At 45.6% G+C, this 23,435-nt stretch overlaps 1 protein-coding gene across 3 annotated transcripts in view; it reads right to left on the bottom strand.

The window, feature by feature from the left end:
* runx3 (RUNX family transcription factor 3) overlaps positions 1 to 23,435 on the bottom strand; it is a 47,016-nt gene that overhangs the window by 12,255 nt on the left and 11,326 nt on the right. For 2 of the 3 annotated variants that reach the window (XM_034525415.1, XM_034525414.1), the window contains exons 3-6: positions 15,933 to 16,171; positions 15,057 to 15,213; positions 13,586 to 13,690; positions 1,286 to 1,432 (exon numbers count right to left, since the gene is read on the bottom strand). In XM_034525415.1, the coding sequence (XP_034381306.1) occupies positions 1,286 to 1,432; positions 13,586 to 13,690; positions 15,057 to 15,213; positions 15,933 to 16,171 (648 nt within the window). The remainder of the gene's footprint in view (positions 1 to 1,285; positions 1,433 to 13,585; positions 13,691 to 15,056; positions 15,214 to 15,932; positions 16,172 to 23,435) is intronic. The other variant, XM_034525416.1, reaches the window with a different exon arrangement.

Raw genomic sequence — 23,435 nt, 5'->3', positions numbered from 1 at the left:
CCCCCGCCCCGCCCCCTTGCATTCAAGTCAGCCCTCAGAAACTTAAATCTCCCATTATAAGCCCAGCTGCAGGGGGCTTTTTATTGGCAGACAACATATAGAGCTCACGCCAAACTCAAACCCATCAGAAGATGATCATCACAGTGGCTGTATTGTGTTGACGCTCCGTCGTGTTTATGTTCCACGCAAACCAGTCGCTGGGGTTTCTAAAGTGGCTGAAATGTTCTCTCCTCGGTACAGGCAGTGCGAGGGAACACAAATCAATATCAACGGTCAGTAAGGACAGGGGGGGGCAAGAGATCCTGTGTTCTCGGCAGTCAGCGGTTAGATAGGCCCAAACTGGTGACTCAACGCTGGCTAAGCTGAGCACAAGGCCAAACACTGGTGAACGGCTGCGATACACACTGATAGAGGTCCACCCACACACGGCCCAGAGCTCCCAAACAAGGCCTCCCGTACACAGCGACATGCTGATACAAAGGTAATGAGATTCATTAGCTAGCATGAGAACTAGAGAGTGGGTGGCAGAGGAGGGCACACTGTGTGTGTCTGCGTGTGTGTACGTGTAGAGGTGTGTTTGTGTGTGTCTGCGTGTGTGTTTAGTCTGTATCCTGTTAAAGAGGCTGACATATGATGGAGAGTGAACACTCATCCTCACTCCAAGCATCACCCACACAGCCGTCCACACACCCATGCAGCCGTCCACACACACACACACACACACACACACAAAACAACCCCCCACCCACACATTCGACCAGTCTGAGAGTGACGTGATTGCCAAGGTAGCGGGCGGCTGTTAAATTCCTGAGGCTGTAGCGCGCGGTGTGCGGAGGAGGCCAACTACAGCACCCAGGCCAAGAGTTCGGTTGGCAGCACCGGCGATGCCACCTGGCCACAGACTCAACCCTGCACGCTGTGGGGCCCCGACCCACCAACGCAGGGCATCCGGGGACAAAAACTGACACAAGCTTCCCATAGGACGGCCAACACACATAACAGCCCCCAGATATGTGGAGCAGGACTCAAACGCCCGGCGTGGCGGAAACGCACGTGAAGCGCTCCTGGCTGAGTTTACCGCTGGGTGAACTGCACACGCCGTACTGTGTTGATGTTCAACAGATTTGTGTTATGAATTACTTACCCCTCCGTCCAAATAAAACCAAATATGTTTGTTTTGTTGAAGGAGCGATTTACTTCGATGTAATGGCGGTTGATGTGAGCGGACTTTACAGTGTAGTGGGGATGTCGGCTGCTTGTGGTTGTATGTATCAGCGGTCCTCACCTTGTGTGGTGCTTAGGTGGGTTTGGTGGATGGGGCGGGGATTATTGTTCACCGGGCCTATCCGCATAGACCGCTGGTAGCGCTCGATCTCTGACAGCCTGTCCGAGAACTGCATCTTCTGGGGGTCTTCTATCTTCACCCTGTGTCCTGAAACAGCGACATGAGGAGGACGGGTAAGAGAGAAATCAAGGACGTGCCAATTTACCACCAACACAACCAGGGAGACGGCACAAGATGGCACTGTATATTTCCAGCGTTTTACAAAAATAGCAAAAACAATAACAAGAGTCCAATTGTAAAACCTTTTGCCTTGTCCACATTTCTTGATGAAGCTTGGCAGTTTCTAATGTCCTGGCAAAAAAAACAACTAATCTTCTCCTGTCTAAACTGTAATCAGTGTAAATTCAACTTAGACTGTGAAGACTATTAATATCCTGCACTGTAATTCACTAACGCTCACACTGGATGAAATTATACTGTATAGGGGAAGGGAAGAGACACCGTCACCATGTTTTCAGCTTGCAAACACAAAAATATTATTAGAATGTTAGCAGACCTTGACATACGTCGACTAGACACTAAGTGTTACCCAAACTGCACCTGCTGCCGCGTCATCCGCAGATAACGATAGCATAAGTGGTTGAAAATAATTGTTCGAGGAATGCTGTTTTCCGGAGCCTAAAGCATAAGAAATTACAAACTACGTGACATTAGGCACCTCTATGAACTGCTGAAGCTAAGTGATCTTTATCTTGGCACCCTACTTTAAAAAAACAAACAAAGAGACACCCACACACACACACACACATCCAGTTCTGACTGACACAGCACTTAGTCAGAAGGAACCACCCAGACGAGGCTACCAGACCATATAGTCATCAGTCTTAAACATAACGGCTAAAGAAAGAGAAAGACAGCTTTTGTAGGTGAGAGAGAGAGTGTGTGTGTGTGTGTGTGTGTGTGTGTGTGTGTGTGCAGGATGTGAGAATAAGTGAGGCATATCTGCTGCATCTCTTTTTATCCAGACCACGGAAAACTAACCAACACACTTAGCGCCCTTACCACTTTGATGTCCCGTTCAGGGAGATGGTAAGAAGAAAAAAACCTCTGTACATGCCTTTTATATAGACACACACGTAAGCAGACATGTACAAATACACATGTTCCTACACACACACACACACACAGACACACGCACACACACTGTACATGTGAACACACGTAAAAATGTCAGACGTGAGTCCGGATGAGGGCTATGCCTCTAATGGGAGGAAGAGATTTTAATGTAACTATCAATGCACCAAAACTGTGTGTGAACCAGCATGTATACATTCTGTGGTTTTCTCCCTGGCATCTCTACAGAGTAGCCTAATGTGAAGTAATGGCTGGATTTGAATATTTTATCACTATATAAAGGGGGCAAGGCAGACGGACCGATATGGATTTTGCCCGTCCTTTCTCTTCACTGACCCATGGGCAATATATCTTCCCTCGGAGGCTGACCCATGGGTAAAGTTTGCTCTCATTTACCGCTATGTCCATTTGTTTGTGCCCACCGCCTCCCCTCCGTCCTCTCTTTACGAACCATATAGAAATATCTGGCATTGACAGCCCCCAACACACACATGCAGACAGATGCACAAAGGGTACGCGGCCGGCACATTGATGCCCAGACACAATGGCTGAACGCAGGCAGTTACTGTACACAAAACCCCTCCTGTTCAAAGCCAAAGTACAGCACAGAATGCTACTATTTCTTTATTCACACCCACTAATCTACAGATCTGTTGCACTTTATGTGTGTGAGTGTGTGTGTGAGAGAAAGTAATATGTCTGAGCTCTCCAGTTGTTTGTTTTCCCGAGCATTAAGGACGCCAAAGGAAAGGACGGTGTGTGTGTGTGTGTTTACTCAGAAACATGGGTGGACACACGCCGACACAAACTCTGTAATATCTTTTTTATTCACACTCACATGTGTTCAGTCTGCCTTCTCTTTAAACACTGATGGAAGGAATGAAGGCCTGAGTTCTCACTCTCTCTCTCTCATATACTCACACACACACACACACACACACACACACACACACACACACACACACACACACACACACACACACACACACACACGCACACACACACACACAGGCTCCATCACCCACATAGACACTGTGGCTACTGTCTGCTCCAGGCCAGAGCAGGGGCGGCAAGGGGAAGCAGCCCTCCAAATATAGCCCCTATATGTGTCCTTGTGTAGTTATTAAGAGATTTACACCACCTCAAACGGCTGAGGTCAGGGAAACGATACATCCCACCGCTCTCTGGTCGGAAGAAAAAAAAGACAGACGGCAGGGAAAAAACGATAATTGGTCAGTTTTTCTGCGGCCAGTGGTGGTATAAGATGAATCGGCTGGCTCTTTGGGGATGAAAGTGATCATTCAGCTGCCCACATACACACAAGTACACACACTCGAGCCTATAGCTGGGGATCCCGTGGCCCAGTTACAGTTGGCAGGGACGCACGGCGTTCGGCGACACACTGCTTCCAGTAGGGGGTTTAGTGGGCTGTGAGCGGGTGAATCTTTTTTTCTTTTGGAGGAGCGGAAGCCTGGGGCTCATTAACCCCGGAGGCCCGCAGTCGCTGTTAACACCACTAATCAACTGGGAGGCGGCTCGAAACTTTCTTTTACCCTTCCAGGCTGTTTTCCCCCTCTGCCTTTGTCTCTTGGAGACTTATCAAAAGGAGGGCAGCACTCACACATACTTCCTCTCATCTTTAAGACACTTTGTAGCTGCCGTAGAGATTGTCATAAGGCTCCGTATTTCCCCCTACTTATTTTCTTCTTTTTATGACTGTTTAGTCCTGAATTTCAGCTGGATTTTGGGTTTACGGGAGTTCTTGTGAAGTACACCTAGACTGTTTCTGATTTAAAGGGATATTAAATTAAGAAATGAACGATACACTTTTTTACTCTTTATTTCTCTCCTGCACATTGCCAGCGTTATTCACGCTAGAAATTGTTTTTTTTAATCTATCTAAATCAATTTAATCTCTGCAAGACATGGTTAAAAGCACTCAACCCGTATCTTCCAGCTATTCCTCACGTTAATGCGCTCTCTTTGGCCAGTTGACCCGGTCTGTAGCCACAGTGTGTCTGCTCCGACCGCCAACATTTGACTTCTACTCTGCCGGTCCGGGGGCCAGAGGGGTGCCAGCGCTCCACACCGGCCCCATTTCAGAGGGGTTTCTGTGGTCGGATGAATATTTAATGTGTCAGGGTGCACTTAGGAGAGAATGCCCTTGTTTTTCTCTCTATGATATCATAACCACAAGATAGAGCTGGGAGATGGGGGCCAATGCACACATGAGGCCTAAACAGCAGCGCTCATTAAGCACCCAGAGCCGAAATGGATGCTAAAGGTTGTAGATTTACTAGCCTCCTCTCAGAGTAGCGGTCGCATCATCTGAAAGCATTATGGAAGTCTATGAAGAACAAATAAAATGCTTGATATTAAAATGTCTGGTATTAACGATGTCCTGAAAGGGGATGGCTGTGTTGTGAAGAAATGGGTGTGCCGTTCTAAGCCCTGCTTTGTTTTGTGTGTGTGTGTCTGTGTGTGTGTGTGTGCCTTTTTATTTCCTGATAGTGTTTTATCTTTGCTGCAGAATAACTTGAGATGTTACTCTGCTCTTTTGCTCCCGGTGCTTTGTAGCGCACGCACGCACATTCGAGTGCAAGCGACGTGAAAAGTGCGAACGCTATTCTTCATGACATTGCACCCGGCGCCCTGAGAGCCGACCACATGAACAGCACAACTCCACTGGGCCTTGCCCAGCCTTCCCCTCCACAAAAGCCCGTATCAGCTCAGCACAGAGACAGTGTTTGCTCAGTGAGGTGACAGCCAGGCCTTCAGCGCCCACACCACAGCTGAATGATCACCCAATACGACCTGCTCCCCCCCCCCCGCCCCCCCCATATTTTTTTTCTCCTCTCTTTCTCTCTGTCTGCCTCTGTCTCCATTGAAAGAAAGAAACATATGTTCCCGTCCAAAGGGAGACACATTAAACACAAGCTCTTTTTAGTAAATGGCTGGGCGCTTTTTCAGGGGCAAAGTGAAACTCTATCCGGACAGCAAAGGGCAGTACGTGCTTTGGCCCCGGCCCAAGCCTGGACTGAATATATTTGAAGTGTAAATATTTGTATTCAACGTATAAATGGACTCGATAGGCCCCCGATAACAGACTAGAATTGATCTGGAGTGCATGTATCTCACTTAACGGGTGAAAACTATGTCTGGACCGTAAAGTCTCTGTAAGTATGCTATAGCATTACACACACAACATGTCTGGGCCGTGTAAGAAGAATTTGTGAGTCTAATATGAAGGCTGACTGAGATGGCCGCCTTCTGTAGCTCATAAAATGTTTGAATAGTGGTGAGTCAAATCAGTCGCACCACAACTTAAAATGCGTCTCGCTTTGCTCTTGAAAGTTAGGTGTCGAAAAGAAGGGAACACACAAGAGCAGCCTGCTTATCTGACTCTTGAATCTTCGCAGTGCGATGCGGGGCGACAGTTGAACGCGTGTTGCAGCGAGGCCTACTTGCCTGCGAGCAGACTTCCGCTTGCCCTCAACAGACGCTGGGGACGTTTCAACATCTGTTGAGCAAAGACTAGCACACCTGTCTTCCTCTTCCTCCTCGCTAGCAGACCTGAACCCCCAACGTTCTCGTTCCCACCCTGCTTCCTTCCGCCACTCTGTCTTACACTTCCCTTATCTGTCGCCCTAGCGCAGCTCATAAGCATCTCTGCAGCAGGGCGTTTTTTTTGTTGTTTTTTTGCCACCGTGTTTCCCAAGGCCGCCAATCACACTGTTGGGTATTTACAGTGGGACGAATCAAAGTTCTTGTTTTGAAGCTGACCCTGAAGGATGTGGGTTTCACCCTTGGCTGGTGATTGTGGCTGTCTCGTCTGGGCCTAAAGGAGTCGGTGCTAGCCACACGCAGACATTACACTACTACACTACGCTCATTTACATAACACACTCGTAACAGTAAGTATGAATGCATTACGTTTTAACGGCTATATAATTATCAGGGATTGGATGCACATAAACTACTATGAGTTAAGGTCTGTCATAAACATGGCAACACCAAATACACTGCCAAATGGGGGTGTTGTGGACATATTATTTCCATCTTAGCTTTCAGGAGGGGGTCAACAAGCGTTTTGCCACTCTTTTTATCAGTTTCACTCTCTCTGACCACAGCTGGGGGAGCGTCTGGTCCCCGAGGATGATGTGTCGGCCTCTCTCTGGGGACATCAGCAGTGTGAAAAATCCCCCTCGCAGGTCTGAAAACAAGCTGCTCACAGCGGAAGTTGCTACATGAGACTGTTTGAGCAAAGAGCGCAGCCTTCCTTTTCTGATAAGGGGATAAAGCTCTTTGCATGTGTCTGTTTGTGTGTGTGTGTGGGCGCGTGTGTGTGGAACAGAAGCAGTGCCACACAAGGACAGCCCCACAGCCAAGCAGGTTGAGGCAGGCAAAGAGGATGAAGGGGTGTCAAAAGAAGGCCCACTGCACCCGGATTCTCTGACAATACAGCAAGGCCCGTAGCACATTGAGAGCAATCATCCCTCTTTTGTCCCTCCATTCCACACATGTGTGTGCGTGCACACGTGCGTGTGTGTCTGTGTGTGTAACTGTCTTCGACTCTGGAGTTGAGACGTGTTGGGCTTGCTATGGCTGTTTTTCAGGCGTTATTTGGCTGCTTGCCTGCAAACTTGCTAGATTCCCCGAGTGCTGCTACTTCTGCTGCTCTGGCCTTGTCGAACACAGAAGGCCTGTGTGGTTCCGGTGACAGCTCGTATTAAAGCAATAAGCTGCTTTGCATTTTGTTTACTTTTTGACATTTAAAAAAAAAAAATGTTTTATCTCTAATGGCGACTGGGGTTGTTGTGCGTTGGTGGCTGTGGACATGATTGCGCGTATACGTGGTAGTCAGGTTGTTCTAAGCAGCAAGGCGCTGGGGGAAAGGTGGGGGCCTCGCAAGGCTGTGGGAAAGGAAAGCAAGCTGCCGTTGTCACATACATCAATGCAACGCCAGCAGATGTGTCAAACGGCTTCGCTTTCACACCTTTGTGCATTCTGGCTCAGTCACAATGATGTGCAGCAAGCGTGCACACAGTTACGCAGAATAAGAATTGACATTTTTAGGTGGGTCAACGCAAATGTGTGAAATGTGTGAATTTTCCAGGGTGTAAGCCATGCACATATTTGACTTTCAGTACTTTCTTTCAGGTTATCATCATGTTAGTGGACTACAGCCGTGTGGAGGTCTCAAAGATCGACCTCTTTGTTTCTGTGATGTTTCCAAGGCTTCCCTCTGTGTTTACACAGAGGGTTACAACCTCCTCTGCTCCTGGAAGCAAAAGAAAGATCTCGCTACACCTATTATTTGCTCACTGTTCCTAACCATTAAGGCCTGAAGAAATAAATATCCAAAACCGCAGGCTGGTGGTACACAGCGTCTTTTCCAGTAACCAGCAGGTGCCTTCTTCCCACAAACCTCCTCCACCCCCGTCCCCACTGCCCCAACATAGAAACCGGTTTATTGTCATAATGCAGCGGTGGAGAAAATATTCCTCCCCTCATGGGCCATTTATTTTTCTAAATGCAAAACGGAACTTTTATTGAATTACGGCTGAAAGGTCGTAATGGCTCCCTGCCCTATGGGTCAGTGTAAATAAGGAAGAGTGAGCACACACAGAGTGGGCATTTGACTTCCCTTCATAGGTAGGTAAACAGGAAAGACGCTTGGCTGGTGAGAGGAGAGAGGGAGCAGCGACGTTGACCGAACTCCTCAGTGATTCTGAGAAAATGTCTTCTACTTGCATCATCAAGGGTGAATTAGAAGCACTGTCTGGGGCCTCTGTAAATAATTCGGTACTTCCTTGTACGCACTGCTGTTCTATCTGGCGTCAGCAAATACAGGGTGGAAATGTTTGTCTGAGTGGAAAGAAAAGGGCATTTCGCCCGAGGCTATTGTGTTTATGTGTGTGTGTGTCATCAACTGTCCCGAGGAGGGAACAATGTGCTGCTTCAAAATGTCAGACAATGTTCTTATTTCTTTACGGTTTTTAGCAGAAAACTTGTGCTTTGATGCTGCAGCAACATGCCGATAAGCAAACAGACGCGGCGAAGGGAGAAGAGGAGAAAAGTGGCACTAATAGACTGATGGGGGTATTCGTTTTGTTGATATCTCAGTTTAGATTTGGTATTTAGACTAATTAGCTCTGCTTTCACAGGAAAGCCATAGTACAAAAGCCTAAGTAGGATTACCAACAGCTGTGTGTGTGTGTGTGTGTGTGTGTGTGTGGACCTCAAAGGGAGTTGGCCTCAGAGCTTCTCGATGTGGTTAAGGTGGCAACAGTGGTCAAAGAGCTTTCATCTCAGTCCTTTATTTACCCTCCCACAACAAAATTTGATTATATTACAGATGCTTTCATGTCTGTTGAATCACGCTTTAATGACTCTGACTCGAACACAAAAAGACAGAAAGACGCCACGCAAAATAATCAACGGCAGAGTGAAGTTGGTTGAAATCTTGCACGACTCCCGAAGGAAACTGTCCTCATCCGCCGGCCATCGCAGGCCTCAGGCCTAAGATTGACGTTCCTCTCTCAAATCGGTCCTATTTAATAGGCACCGCCGTATTCCAGCGGATTCATCAGTTGGCCAATGTTCGCTCTGCTTCTAATCGCTGCGGCGAAGTAGGACGCGTCTGGAGTGATCCCAGGAAGGAGGAACGTCAGCGCACTCGAGTCACTGCAGACGCGGCGGAGTGTCGTTTCTCCGAAAAAAACATTAAATCTCCCTTTTATCTGTTCCCTTTATCTTTATCTGTCTGTCTATCAGTGTTATTGAGTCAGAATTATCTCTACTCCCAAATCATAAATTGGTTGGTCATGAGTTTGGTTGTTGAGATTAATCGCTTGTGTGCGTGTGTGTGTGTGTGAGATTGGGCATGCATAGGCCACTATGTCTCCAGGTAATACATCTGGGAGTTAGGTCAGGAAAGCACCCAGCATCAGAAGTGCCACTGGTTCCCTCCCCTGGCACTGATACACCTGTAGGCCTTTCTTTCAAAGACACCCGTCTCCATTTCCAAACATCAAAGTTGCCTTTTGAGAGGGCAAATCGCACTGAGGGCGAGCCTTTCATGTGATTTGTGGAGCGCGGGCGTGGCCTGTGGAGGTTGGGGGAGGGGGGGATTTAAAGAGATGGACGCACCTGGCAGGTGTATGAGCTGAACACACGCGCACGCAAATGCATACGCATCAACACGCACGCTGCTTTTTTGTTTACTATACCGAGAGACTGCAATATCACAGGAGAAATAACACAGCAAATGTCATTGTTTGTCTATTTGCATACTTTGTACAGTCTGTGTGCCAAATGCAAATAGAATCAACCCACCAACGCCAACATATGCAACCCTGCCGCCCCCCCTCCCCACCCCCCCACCCCCTCACCACCACCGCCGCCCCACGCCTGCCATTCTCCTCCTGGAGCTCTGTGAACACACCCAGCCGAGTAAATAGAGGCAACAAAACACGACAGCACTTGATTTCGGTGGATGTGTGGGCCCGTGGGTGGGGAGGTGTGTGAGCTCTTGCTGAATGTATGCAGGTACACTGTATAATTGGGTTAGCGGTTAGGGTGTATTCATATGTATCATTTTCAGAACTCATCAGACAAATTGCAGCCCGGAGTTCAATACAACAGACATCCACATCCTCAACATTCAGCAAACAACTGTCTTCTCATTTCTGTTTCGTTAACCAGGCCGACCATCAGACCTCTGGGTGGGAACAAATCGGATGAAATTGATGTCGATTTTCAGATAAATGATTAATACCTATCAGAATAATTTTCTGACTTACATGACTTAATCCCTAACTGAATCCCTAAGTGCCCGATCAGATACAGCAGTAAAATTCAGCATCACATCAAGAGTGTTGCTTTTCACACACTGATAGCAGCTTTGAGTCCTCAGATATTCACCAAATATATGTTTTTATGCCCCAATTTCACTACCCAGTTTTCCCCCACATTTCAAGGTCTGCACATCTATATTTGTTTTTCTATACATTTAAATACTTGAGTACTAATTATTTACACACACACACACACACACACACACACACACACACACACACACACACACACACACACACCCACACACCCACACACACACACAGTGTAAACTATATCTGAACATCATCTCACAAGCTCAAAATATTTCCGACTCCCTTTTTTGATCTCTCTGGCCCAGCCTGACCTGCGGTGAGTTCATCTTTTCTTCCTGGGGACTGATTCAGTTCAGGTCGAGAGATACAGAAATACAAACAGCCCCCCTCGCCCCCCTCGCCCCCCTCGCCCCCCTCTGTGGGTAAATAGGCAGGGGCTGATGTCATATGTAAGTGAGGGAGTGAGACGAGCACCAAAAATATAGTTGTGGGATTAATTGGTGAGCATAACACTGCAGGGTGTTATGCTCTCTCTCTCTTGTTTGTGTCAGAGTTGGAGGGAGTTGCAACAGTTGGTTTTGCAGTTTGGCCTCAGCAGAAGTTTGATAATATAGTATGACAGATACATCGGGGGGAGGGGGAGGGGGAGGGGGGGTGTATGGTGACGGACGCCGGATGTGTGATGAGGAAATCAGCAGCAAGAGAGACAAAAATACTGAGCTGAACATTTAGCCTACTTTCTGTTGAGGAACAGAATGCTGTCTGTGTAATGTTCATATCCATTTATACACGTGTGTGTGTGTGTGTGTGTGTGTGTGTGTGTGGTGTGTGTGTGTGTGTGTGTGTGTGTGTGTGTAAGTCTATCATACGGCTCAAGTGTTTTCCGAGGGCATGGTGTCCTTTGTTACTTTGCTACTGGCAAGCCGCCGCCGCCACAGTCCCGTCCGTCAGGTTCAGTAAACATTAACCTCCTCTCTATGTGCCAACTCCTGCCGCGGCTCGGCTGGCAGCCATGCAAATGCAGGCCCTACACAAACAGCATGTAAGGCCCGGGCCCCCGCGGCCCGCCAGCCTGCGGACAGGTGAGCCCAGCGTGGCCAAGTCTGGCTTCGGGCTGTCTGCACCACTGATGAAGCTGAGGCGCACAGGCGACATTGTGTGGCCCCGGTGGTGATCAAAGCAGTGCTGGATACGCAACCGTCTCTTGATATTAGATTTGTAATAAAAGAATGTCATTAGTTTTATGTGTTTGGCAAGAGCGTCATTCTGCTTTGCTCTAAATGACGAACAGCCAATATTACGCGATGCCTTGTGGTTAGGGAAGAATCTGATTAATTAGATGACCCTAATGACTTCTGAATGGTAGCGTGTGTTCCTGCGTTTCGACATGACGACTGATATTAGACTCTTAGAATGTCTTATTGTTTAATAAGAGAGGTCCTTTATCACATCTCGTAACTGTTTTCTATTTTGAGGGGACAAGTCCTGGAAATGAGCTCAAAGCTCATCTCCGCCTTAGACCTGACAGCCCTTTTTAAAATCCAAATGTTATGAGTTAAATAAATACACATATTCTATTAACTGGGATCAGCTGTTTAATCTTCCTGGTTGAGGTTGGGTCTGTTTTCACTGCAGAGTAACACACACTCTGGTTCCAGGGGTGGGGGTTAAGCTGAAGGGGCTTCTCCTCCATATTAAAAAAAAAAATTATTTGAATTTTTTTTATCTATAAATCCGCCTTTGCAGAAATGTATTTTCTGTCATCCTACGAATTCTCCCAGCACCGTGTAACAGATTTTAATGGAGCCCTAAATTCCTCCAGCCCTATATTAAACAGTGTCACTTTATAGCACCCAGCGCCGGTGTAAAAGTAGCACGGCCACGCTGACGCCTGGAGCTGCAACATGTTGACAGACAGACGGGAGACAACCTTGATGTACACAGTTATTTCAGGCTGAAGCGCTCGCAGATGCACATGAGAATGCATTCATGCACAGGCACATGTTAAGCTTTTCTTCTTTTTTTTGATGTTGCTTTAAACAAAAGACAATCAAATTGAAACCATCCACACACACGTACAGTGTTTATAATTATCCCCCTCCTTTGCAGTCACTGTTCTCTTTAATGCCTCTGCAAATAGCATCCAGTCTGGCGGCGGGTGGGGGAGTCGATGCCCCTCTTACTGTGCCCCTTGGCTCCCTCTCTGCCAGCCATACCCCCCCTCCCTCCCTCTCATGTGGCACTTGCTACCACTCTCCCCCTCTGCAGACGGGAGCGCAAGCCCCCAGCCATCCACCCGTTCAGAGACCTCTAAAACCCTTATAAACCCCATCCCTCCATAGGTAGACCATGAAACCCTACCCACCCCGTCTATCCGGCTTTGAGCATGCACACGGCCCCCGCCTCATGTGAGTAACGCCGTCCATCACGCCAGCTGCATTAAACCACACGAGAATGGAGCTGCGGCTGAGCGGTGGCACTAACGGCTTGGACGCCACGCCAGGCCTAACAGTGGACGGAGTCCGCCCTGTGTGAAATCAACAGGCCACGTATGTGGTCGATCAGGTAGATCGACCCCCTCTGACCACCACTGGGGAAGGTCCCTACCTTCCCCAGTGCTGGTCAGCGAGGAGGAGGGGAGGGGATGGGGGCGACTGAGCTGAGCCACCTGCGGCTTGGAGACTCACTCAGCTCCTCTTAGTGGTCTTGGGTTATGCCTTAATATGCTTTACAGTTTCCTCTGAGTAGGCCTGTCCCTGTGCCCTTGCTGCACACACACACACACACACACACACACACAAACCTGCACTACTATACTTGCGAGGACAATGCACTGCCCTATATTCATTCTCTGGAGGCTTAACCATAACCACTAGTCTTATTTATAATCTTAACCCCAAAACCAAGTCTTAACCCCAAAATATATCTTGTGGAAACCCAATTTTGGCACATGTGATCGTGTGAACAGATTTTTTTTGATATACCTCCTTCAGTGTGATGCATGCAAAACACACGCACACACAATCATAGATATGCTCACAGTGTTAGACTTTCCTGCACTATCTGCATATGACTCATGCAGTTCTTTTAGCTTGTAGAGATACCAACCCTTACACACGCACACTCTTTCAAACCAGGAATAGCTGCATCTAACTGGGTGGCTCTGCAACATTCTCATCACACAACAATGCGTTTTTAGTAAGAACAATATAACGTTGGTGTGTGTGCGTGGGTGTGTGCGTGCGTGCGTGCGTGCGTTCGTTCGTGTACTCACTGCGCGGTTCTCGGGGTCCATCCACGGTGACTTTGATGGCGCGGTGGTAAGTGGCCACTTGTGGCGGTCCGGTGAGCACGGTGATGGTCAGCGTGAAGCTCTTTCCTGCAGCACAAGCACGGCGGTCAGGTTGAGGCAGCACGTGTCATTTCATGTTAAAAACGGCCCTTTCGAATTGTCTGCAAACTATTTGTTTTGTCTCTTCCTCGTAACAATACTTCGCTTGTTCAACCTCAAATCGTCACCGGCTTTTTGTCCCGCTGCAGCCTTTGAATTGAGGCGGGGTGGGGGGAGAAAAAAAGAAAGGAGAAAAAAAAAAGAGGAAAAAAAAAGAAGAGGCATGGACCACCTCTATTGATGGCCGGGTATGATTTCGATTAATAAGACAATGCGTTCCAGATCGTCCGAAATGGTTTAGGGCGAATAGTTTATTGTTCGCAGCGCGTCCGGTGCTCGTCTTCGGCACCGAGAGTTTAAAAAAAAGAAGAGAGACTGCGTGGGAGGAAAGAAGAAAGAGAAGAATCCTCGAGTCTACTTCTTCTTTTTTATTTTATTTTATTTTATTTTATTTTTTTTATTTTTATTTTTATTTGGACACCCCTTTCCTATTCATCAAATAACAGCTGTATTTATTTTTAAAATGATTTATAAACGGCTAGAAGAGGATCCCGATTTCAGGCTTAAAAACAAATCAAATAATAATAATTTTAATTTCAGGACATTTAGTCTGATATTATTTGAGGTTTTTGTGGTCAATACAACACAAACAAATGTTGCTCAACGGGCCTATGCATTGAGCACATTCCGCCAGCAGGCCTGTTTATGTGTGATTGATTCCCTTTTGAATACAGCACACAACCATGATACATATTGCGTTTTATAGGATTATTCGCGGGACGTGATTTGTTTTCTTTTTATTTATTTATTCACACCACGTGGATAATCATATATATATTTCCCTTGGATTAATAAAACTAGAGTCCCATCGCAACTGTTCACCGTGACGCAGGCCAGATGTTTCGGATGACACCCATCATGGACGTCAGTTGGCAGAGTGAGGCCACTCGCCGTACTCGAACCTATAAATGATTCCAGATCCGCACTTAAAAAAAATAAAATCTTTATAAAGGCAGCCGAGATCAGACCGATACTTTAAACGCCATATTAAATGAGAATAAGCGTGTCCTATGTGCGCGTCTGTGCAACATATAGGTCACATGCAGACGTTTCGTATTTTTTTCATATTTATTAAGGAATAATAGCGTGCTTTCAGTTGTCAGTCGTTATCCACTTAGACCCATGACATTATTATATGCGTGTTTCCAAATGTTGCTGCAAATGGCATTACAATCAACCGTTCTTTCTGTGTGTGTGTGTGTGTGTGTGTGTGTGTGTGTGTGTGCGTGTGTGTGTGTGTGTGTGTGAGTGTGCGTGCGTGCGTGCGTGCGTGTGTGGAGGGGGGGCTGCTCACCTCGTCCGCTCCTGCCCACGAAGCGCAGGTCGTTGAAGCGGGCCACTTGGTTCTTCAACACGGCGGAGGCGTTCCTCAGCTCGGCCGAGTAGTTCTCGTCGTTCCCGGCCATCACGGTGACCAGAGTCCCGTCGGGGACGTCACCCAGAGCCACGACCTGCACGGGAGACAGCGGGCGGTCACTCTAGGTCACCACACCGAACACACGCACACACTGCGCGCGTGTAAACCACATCCGACTCCCATAATATTAAGCAGGAAATTCCTCACAATTGATGTCAGCATTACAATTTAATACATATTATAGCTGTGGGGTTGTATTAGCGCGACACCCTCCAATGTAGATAAATGAGGTTTAAAAATATATTATAAAATGTGGATAACATGTGCTTCATTTACTGTTCTATAGTTATTTATTTTCCTCTTCTCATCAGATCAAAATACATTTTTCAGATAATTCAAGATTTAATATTAACATGAGGCACAACTTTAAAGAACCAAACTCATAGAGGCAATAATACAGAAACATATAATAATACAATTCATCTTGTAATTTCTGACCTCTCATCTGTAATGATTTCTAATCAGATTAAGGATGTTAATACTCTGGATGTAGCCGTTTGAAGCCAATGTCAGCATGTTAACCATACCGTTTAATAATTTAATATTCCACACAAATAAAAACCAAAACAGAAACCAAAGATCACAACATCCAGAGCCCACTATGTATGTAAAAATAGTTTCCTCAATAAAATGTATCTGGTTGTTCTTAAATCATTTAAGATTGTTTCCCCACTCTCCACAGTAAGAAACCCACAGTGTGCGTCATCAGAATAAAACATATAATGAAGTCAAATTAGAAGCCATGTGTCTTGCCTTGAACGCCACGGGGAGCGTCTTGTTGCATCTCCAGTGTGACGGGAGGACGGAGCAGAGGAAGTTGGGGCTGTCGGTTCTGACCAGTTCGCCGGCGTGGTCCGCCAGGACGTCCACCACGTTCCTGGTGTCGGATCTTGACCTGAGGGGGCCCGGGGTGGCCATGGCCCCGTTGCCGTCTCCAAGCTTACAGGGGAAGGACGTGGAGGGCGGCGTGAACCGTCTGGTGGTGGGCGGCTCTACGGGAATATGCATCACAACAGTTTGGGTCAGTGCCACCTGACCGGGCTGTATCAGAAGAGCAGGACTCTTTGGGAGTTTTGTTTAGTTCTTTTTGTTCTTTCCCCTCCAGACGCCGGTGGTCTCAGGAGTCCACTGAGCGCAAAGGATGGAGGCGAGAGCGCGCCGAGTCGGAGTGAAGAGAGCCTCGCGACCTTAAGCAATAAACTCGGATGACTGAGCGCTAGATCATCTGCACAGGATGTGACAGCCCGAGGAACATCGGGGTTGCTCTGTTTTGTACAAACCTCAATCAAAAGAGGCTCAAACAAAAGTGTCTCTCAGTGCCGAACTTGTCTTATATCGGCGCTCGTGTCCGTCGCACACTTGATGGACCGTTTCAACGTATACAATATATCAACACCGCCAACTACTTGTGCTCTTACTTTGAAATCTCAAATTGAGTGAGTGAAACTTCTACATTAATGACTGCCGAGCAGTGGCAATCTGTCTGGCAGTGATCGGGTAATCCAGCCGCGGTGCAGAAAGTTCGGCAATCCCAGTTGACTGGCTTTCTCGACTCAACGTTTTAAAAGAATGAGAATGAATCGACTACCAGACGCCTCTTCGGATCTCACCAGACTCCTCTGGAAACAACAACAAAAAAGAGAAACGAAATGTTTCAAGCCCGAATATCTACAGCTCAACTACTGCGGTGCATCAGTGTCCTTTCCTCGCGTAAAAGTTCTTTCAACTTTATCCTCGTTGGATCTCTCCCTCCACACACAAGCCGACGTCACTCTGTTACAACAGGGAGATGTTCCGTCGCTCCACAATGTCCCAGAAAGTTTATCCTTCAGCGCAGAGTTTGTGGGGCGCAAAGCAGGAGCCGCGAGGCTGGACGGAGTGCAGAGTGCCGCGATATTATTTTACCCGAGTCATTTTAGTGTTTGGTGGTTGGGAGTGTGGAGAGGGTTTCCACCAATCAACCGGCTGGGTTGGGCTTTCACCGGGCCAATCAAAACTCCCCGGTGCTCCTTCCTCATGCCCCGTGCTGTTGTCACACACACACACGCGCACACACGCGCACACACACACGCACACGCACACACACACGCCCACGCACACACGCGCACACACGTACACACGCGAGCTGAATTATTGATACATATCTGTGCTTTTCTCCTTGCTTGGGTTTTTTAGACCGACGTTAGCGCGATGCAGGCAGAAATTAGGAGACAGTGAGTTTTTAGGAGACATTTTTTTATTTTTTATTTTACAGAGCTGCACTAAAATGTATTATTTTGGCATTTTTAATAATAGTTTAACACATACGCACCGTTGTTATTAGATAAATAAATTATAAATGTATAATATATTCAACGTGATGGATTACAACTTTAATCGATTATAGTTTAGTGCAAAGCAACCTCTGTGTTGTTTGCGCTATCGGCCTCACGTGGACTCAGTTTAATTGATAATATAATATATATAAAGTGCACCTTTATCCCTGACACCTTGGTGTGTCACATGATCGTCTCTGTCCCAATGTTCTTCTGCTTATAATTAATGAAGGCGTTAGACTGCAGAGGCCTGTGGTCTCTCATTTATTCCGTTTTGAAAAGCTATTATATATATATATATATATATATATATATATATATATATATATATATAAATCCGGCGGCTTCACACCTCCTCTCCAGGTAATTAGCACTTTCATCAAAGTGCAATTATAGGTGACTGACAGATCCTTATCACTTTAATTGGCTGAGCGGAATTAATAAGAGAATTAAAGCAAACGTGCAAATAGTTTTCCTCCACATCAAAAGACACAACGGATCCTAATGACTGTGTCTGTGCGTCTGTGCGCGTACGCGCGCGCGCGTGCCAGATGCTGAACTCATGAGCAAAAATGACCTGAAATGATAGGAGCGTCGTCCCATCAAATGACGGCACACCCTGCAGATGCTCCGCCATGCTGCTTTCGGACACTAGTTGGCGCGTTTGCCTTTTGAATCGGCGTGTCAAGCAGTCAGAGGCCCGCGTGCGCGCAGAGAAAAGACACTTCTCTCTGTGGCGGAGATGCTCAGACACCTGAATTAATTAAAGTAGTCCGTTAAACGAACATCATTTGTGAGGCGTTTACGTCGTTGAGAGAAGCACCGGAGATTTTTTTAAATATTTATTTTGTCCGGTTCTGCACTTCTTCTTTTTTTGCCCGTAAAATTGTTGAGAACAGGAATTATTATGAAAGCGCTGACATTTATTCGTTATAGATAACCAACACGTGATGGACTGGAGTCGTCATGTCCTTTTCTAAATTTAGAGGATTCATTTTGTTATTGTGTCTGTTGCAGATTATCAAACGAGGCTTCGAACACAATATAACAAGTTACCCCATGTCGGATCTATGAGCACTGACACAGTTAATTATTGATTAGGAAAATAGACATTATTCTGAAAGATTTTGGGATGTTGACTGCTGCAAAAAATCATTTCGAAATTCTTGATTAAAAATAATTTAAATGGTTCAAAGACGAGATCAAATAACTAATGATTTTTTAATTGATTTACACGAACAGGAAATTGGCATTATAAGAAATATTGAACAAGTCGTGGATTTTTTTTTCGTTGAAGCGCATATTAAAATGCATCCGATCAATCGATGTTTGATGTTTAATAATCATTTATTCTCGCGTGCCGCGGTTTTTAAGTTGTTTACTTGCATGAGAATAAATTAGGTGCAGTTAAGTGGCTCGAGGAGTCATCGGAGTGGCTTCACATGTTTCCTTCATTTTCCCACTTCACACTAAGACAGACTGGAGAGAGACAGATATGGAGACAGAAGATTTCAAAAATTTAAAAGAGGACAATTCATTGTTCCAGAAATCTCCAAGATGACGCTGTGATATTAGAGTTTATTTTCTTTATTATTATTAGCTGTTGGGATGAATTTGGGCACAAACCTCCCACTGTCAATGGACTGCATGCATTTACACTGAAAAAACGATTTATCCAAATGCAAAAAATATAATGTATCTATTGTGTAGATCTCTTGCCACCAGATCTTTTTTGGGTCACTTGTGTAACACTCTGACACTCCTGCTTGCCTGTTATTACTTTGGTTATCTAGGACAGTGGCATTTGGTGACATAACAATTACATTTTCTTTTTTCAAAGTCACTATTTTACTCACTAGAAATTATACCACAAATTCTGCTGATGAAGCCTTTACTTTTACCATCTATGAATTCAGCGTGAACAACAACAGGACTCTTACTTTGTAAGGATCCCGGGGAAAGACCTCATGACCCCAATGCCTATAATGAGTTTAGGTTTGGGGGTTTTGTTGGGGAACCTCAAATCACACCAGCTCATTCCACAGTTGAACTTGAATCCGTTCACATAACAGCTAAACCCCCACAATCCTAACTGCAAAATAAAAAATAAATAATAATCAGCTCTGATCAGATCACCTATCATGCTATCTATTTTCAGTGCAGCTCGACTGGGACAATGATGATGTCGGTGATATTTTAGTCGTCCTCCTGCCCGAGTTCATCATTATTAATATGTGACCGCATTAATACCCTCCTCAGCCGTATAATGTGTGCTCCGGGCGCCTGTCACATTTAGACCTCCACATTTCAACATGCAGTTTCTACAGTTTCAGCCGCACAGGCCTTGAGGACGGAGCCCGCCGTGCCCCTGAACGATTTTTAATGATCCGGGTGGGTTGAGCCTGAAATCAAGACAGAACTCGTGGAGGACATGTGAAACCCCGGGCCCACCTCAAATGAGCCTCAACATATAGGATTCTTACCATTGAAGGTTAAAAAGAAAATGGATACGGATAGAAATCTAGATATCACATCACTGTTAAGTGAAAACTTGTGAGTGAGAGGTTGCCTTCATGCCTGTGTGTTCCTGGCCTGAATCTCAATGCACGCTCACAACCAAAAAGGGTTCCCTTATCCTGTTGGCTGCACAACAAAGCAGCACCCCGGTCCAATGGTTCTACGTGGGACCTAATCAAAGTGTTGAGAAATGATGCGTCCTTGGAGTCCTTACTAAAGAAGCACTTCCTCCTCTGTGTGAATGAAACCAAAGGGAACTCCATTTACTTTAGGTTCTATATGTAATGAGTCACATTGGAGAGACTAATATGAGTGTGATCCCCATTAGCAGAGAAACCACTGCATGCCTTTAGGGTGTGTAAACGTATACCTGCCTCTAAATGCCACCCACACGGCCTTCCGTGCCACTTAAAAGTCACTTTGAAGATGGGGCAGTCTCCGATACGTGGAGACCCTTTTAAAGTTTTTCATCTTTTTTTATTTTTGTTTTTCTTTACTGAATATGATCTATTAGGCTGTGTAAACTCCTCGGCTATTTTCAGAATCACACATACGCCTTTGGATGGGTAGCTATTCATTTGGAAAAGGGGGCTATGGGGGCAATTAGAAATAGTTTGAGGTTCGGCGATGACATAAGACAAAGATTTCTATCTTTAGAGGAGCTGTGGCGGTCACACATTTCTGTACATTCACAAATTACAGGGCAAGCTTTGGCCCTCAACCCACCGAATGCATTCCTTCCGAAAAGTGTCTGCTCAAATTTCAGCCGGGGGTTTCTGCTCAGTGGAAATATGAGTGTTGTGAATGGACGACTTCTATGAAATGCAGTTTTATTCCTCTCGGATTAAATTAGCTCTACTTTGGGGCTCGGGGTATTTTTTTGTATGAATGATGAATTCTGCGGTGACTGTGGAACGCCGGGCTTGTTTACCCTTCCCTCCTCTTTTTTTTTTTTTTTTTGAGACTTGCTCGCTATGAAATGGACTTTTTCTGCTTGATATGACAAGAGTGTCTGTGATTAGACTTCCAAGCATGATGTAAGGCACCAAAGCTATTTGTGCCAGTCCCCTCAAAGCCAACTCATATTCTAGCGTTGGAGTGTTTATATACACAAGTATATGGAGAAACCTTTAAACAACAGTCAGTGGGTACAGACTGTTTGGGTTGTTGGGCTCTTGCTGCTCTGATGGCTGATTCTCTCAAATTTTGATTACATAATGTGTCAGCACATCACAATTGGTGGTCATTTTTGTCCATTTTGATGTTCAGACAAGAAAATAGGAAACACATTGAACAATTTTGATCATTTGAATTTGTATGTTGTTTTTTCCCCTCCATCATGGGAGTGTCAGGACTTTATTTCGGATCCTTGAAGAAGTTTAGAGTATTAATTATCCTAAAAGAGGATAGTGACATTCCCAAAGCCCAACAGCTAATTGCTTTGTAAGCGTGATGAGTTGAGATGCAGCAGTAACCAGAGGAGACAATGAGCCCATTCATCTCATGCATCTTTAATATTCTGCTTACATTTTTATAAAAGGTGCAGAGCGGAGCCAAGGGCTTATAAAAGCCCCCTGAATCAATTGAGCTGCATAATGGCTGCTGGGGGACGACTCCAACTGCATTTTTATATCTGTCCGCTGAATGTAAATGGACTTCTCAAAGACTGCATTCATTTTCAGACATACCAGGCGTGTGTTCATTTTGTTCACTTCATTTCATATTGAATTCATTATGGGATGAGTTTGGTAGCGATGCCGTTTGATGTCCTCCGATCCTCTAGAGCAGTGGTGCAGAGTAGCAGTACATTTAACGCCATTTCCATTTAATGCAGCTTTATACTTTTACCTGAGCACATTTCAGAGGGAATTATTGGACTTTTTACTGCATTACATTTATTTGACAGTTTAAGCTACTAGTTAAATTTCTGATTACGGTTTTACATCGAGAAGAAAATATGATAAACCTATAAAATGCAACACATTATTTAAGATTAAACTAGTGGTTTACAGTCTTTTGTGTTTTTTTACCTGTTATAAAAAAAGGCACATATCAACATCACATATCAATGAGTTGTTAGCAGTTCAACCAAAGAAAGATTCCCCTCTAAACTGCTCAGTATGTAACATAATAACACTATGTCATTTTTTAAAGGAGAAATAACACAAATGAAGAGTTTAACTCAACAAAAATAAAGTGCACACTTTGTTAATTCAGGAAACTCAGGGGTTTCTGCTACATTCTTCTGGTATGACCATTAGCACATGGTGGCTAATGTTAGCTCACTTCAGATAGATTTCCCTGTGTAACTGACATTACTGAGTCAAGTATGTTTGATTCACTATTATTGTCCTGTTGTCATCCCCACCAGTGCTTGAAGTGGGCTGGTTCTCACCAGTACGCACTATGGGCGCTTCTACACTTTACTGTTTGGCGTCCTCTTTTCTGCCCTCCACCTATCAGGGTTTCTTCCTGCGTTTTCCTCGCCATTATACGGCGTGGCACCAGCGCTTTTTTGCCGCGCTTCATAAGCTGTACAAACATAAAAACAATGGAGATAGAATCCTCATGAGCCGACGCACGGCACGGCCTTTTTGTAAAATGATGAGTGAACTCTCTGTCATATTGTCTTTTTTGAATGAGTGAACAAATATACTTATTGGACCAATACATTGTTTAGAATTCTTCATTAAATGTTTAGACAAAAGCTGTGATATGTATAAATATTGAAATAATAATTTAACTAGCAATAATAATGTAATAATAAAGTGTTTACCATGGCATAGTTTTAAGATGAAGACGTTCAATGTTCTTGTAGGACTCTCAAACCAAATACCTCCTAGTATATTTTACACACAGTTAGAAAAAATAATAATGATTGCTGATACAGGTTGGAGTACTTGCACTGATCTGCAGTGGCCCCTTACTGTACTGTACATTTAGCTGAGAAAGATGTTTTACTTTAACTTTTTTACTACCCCAAAATCGCTCACTGCTTTCCTGCTCAAGTCATAAAAGGCCCAGAGAGACGCTGATGGGTTCACTGTGATCGGCGTACGGGGGAGTTGATCGTGGTCAGGCCCCCTCCCTGTCCTTTCAGTGACAGTTCAATGGCACACACCACACCCCAGGCAGGCAGGGTGGGGGGTGGGGGGGTGGGGCGGGGGGGGGGGCTCGGCGTAAACCCCAGTGTCACGTTCGCTCCGCCCTCACATCATCCGTCGGGTACACTCACCCAACGATGACAGTCAGCAGTCTGTGATGTGGTTCCCGGGCCTGTTTATTCTTTGGAAACCCACTAAAAGTAGCATTGGATGGAAAGCTCACCAGAAGGCCGCGGTGCTATTATAGGAGCACTTTGGGTCGAGTTTTGATCTGGTGGGTTTGTAAATAGGGCCCTGCCTTGCTGCGGGGCACCACTTTT

This window comes from Cyclopterus lumpus, chromosome 22, assembly GCF_009769545.1.
Source record: "Cyclopterus lumpus isolate fCycLum1 chromosome 22, fCycLum1.pri, whole genome shotgun sequence".
NCBI lineage: Eukaryota > Metazoa > Chordata > Actinopteri > Perciformes > Cyclopteridae > Cyclopterus > Cyclopterus lumpus.
Note: the sequence above shows the minus strand (reverse complement) of the source record. Positions and strands in the feature narration are given on the sequence as shown.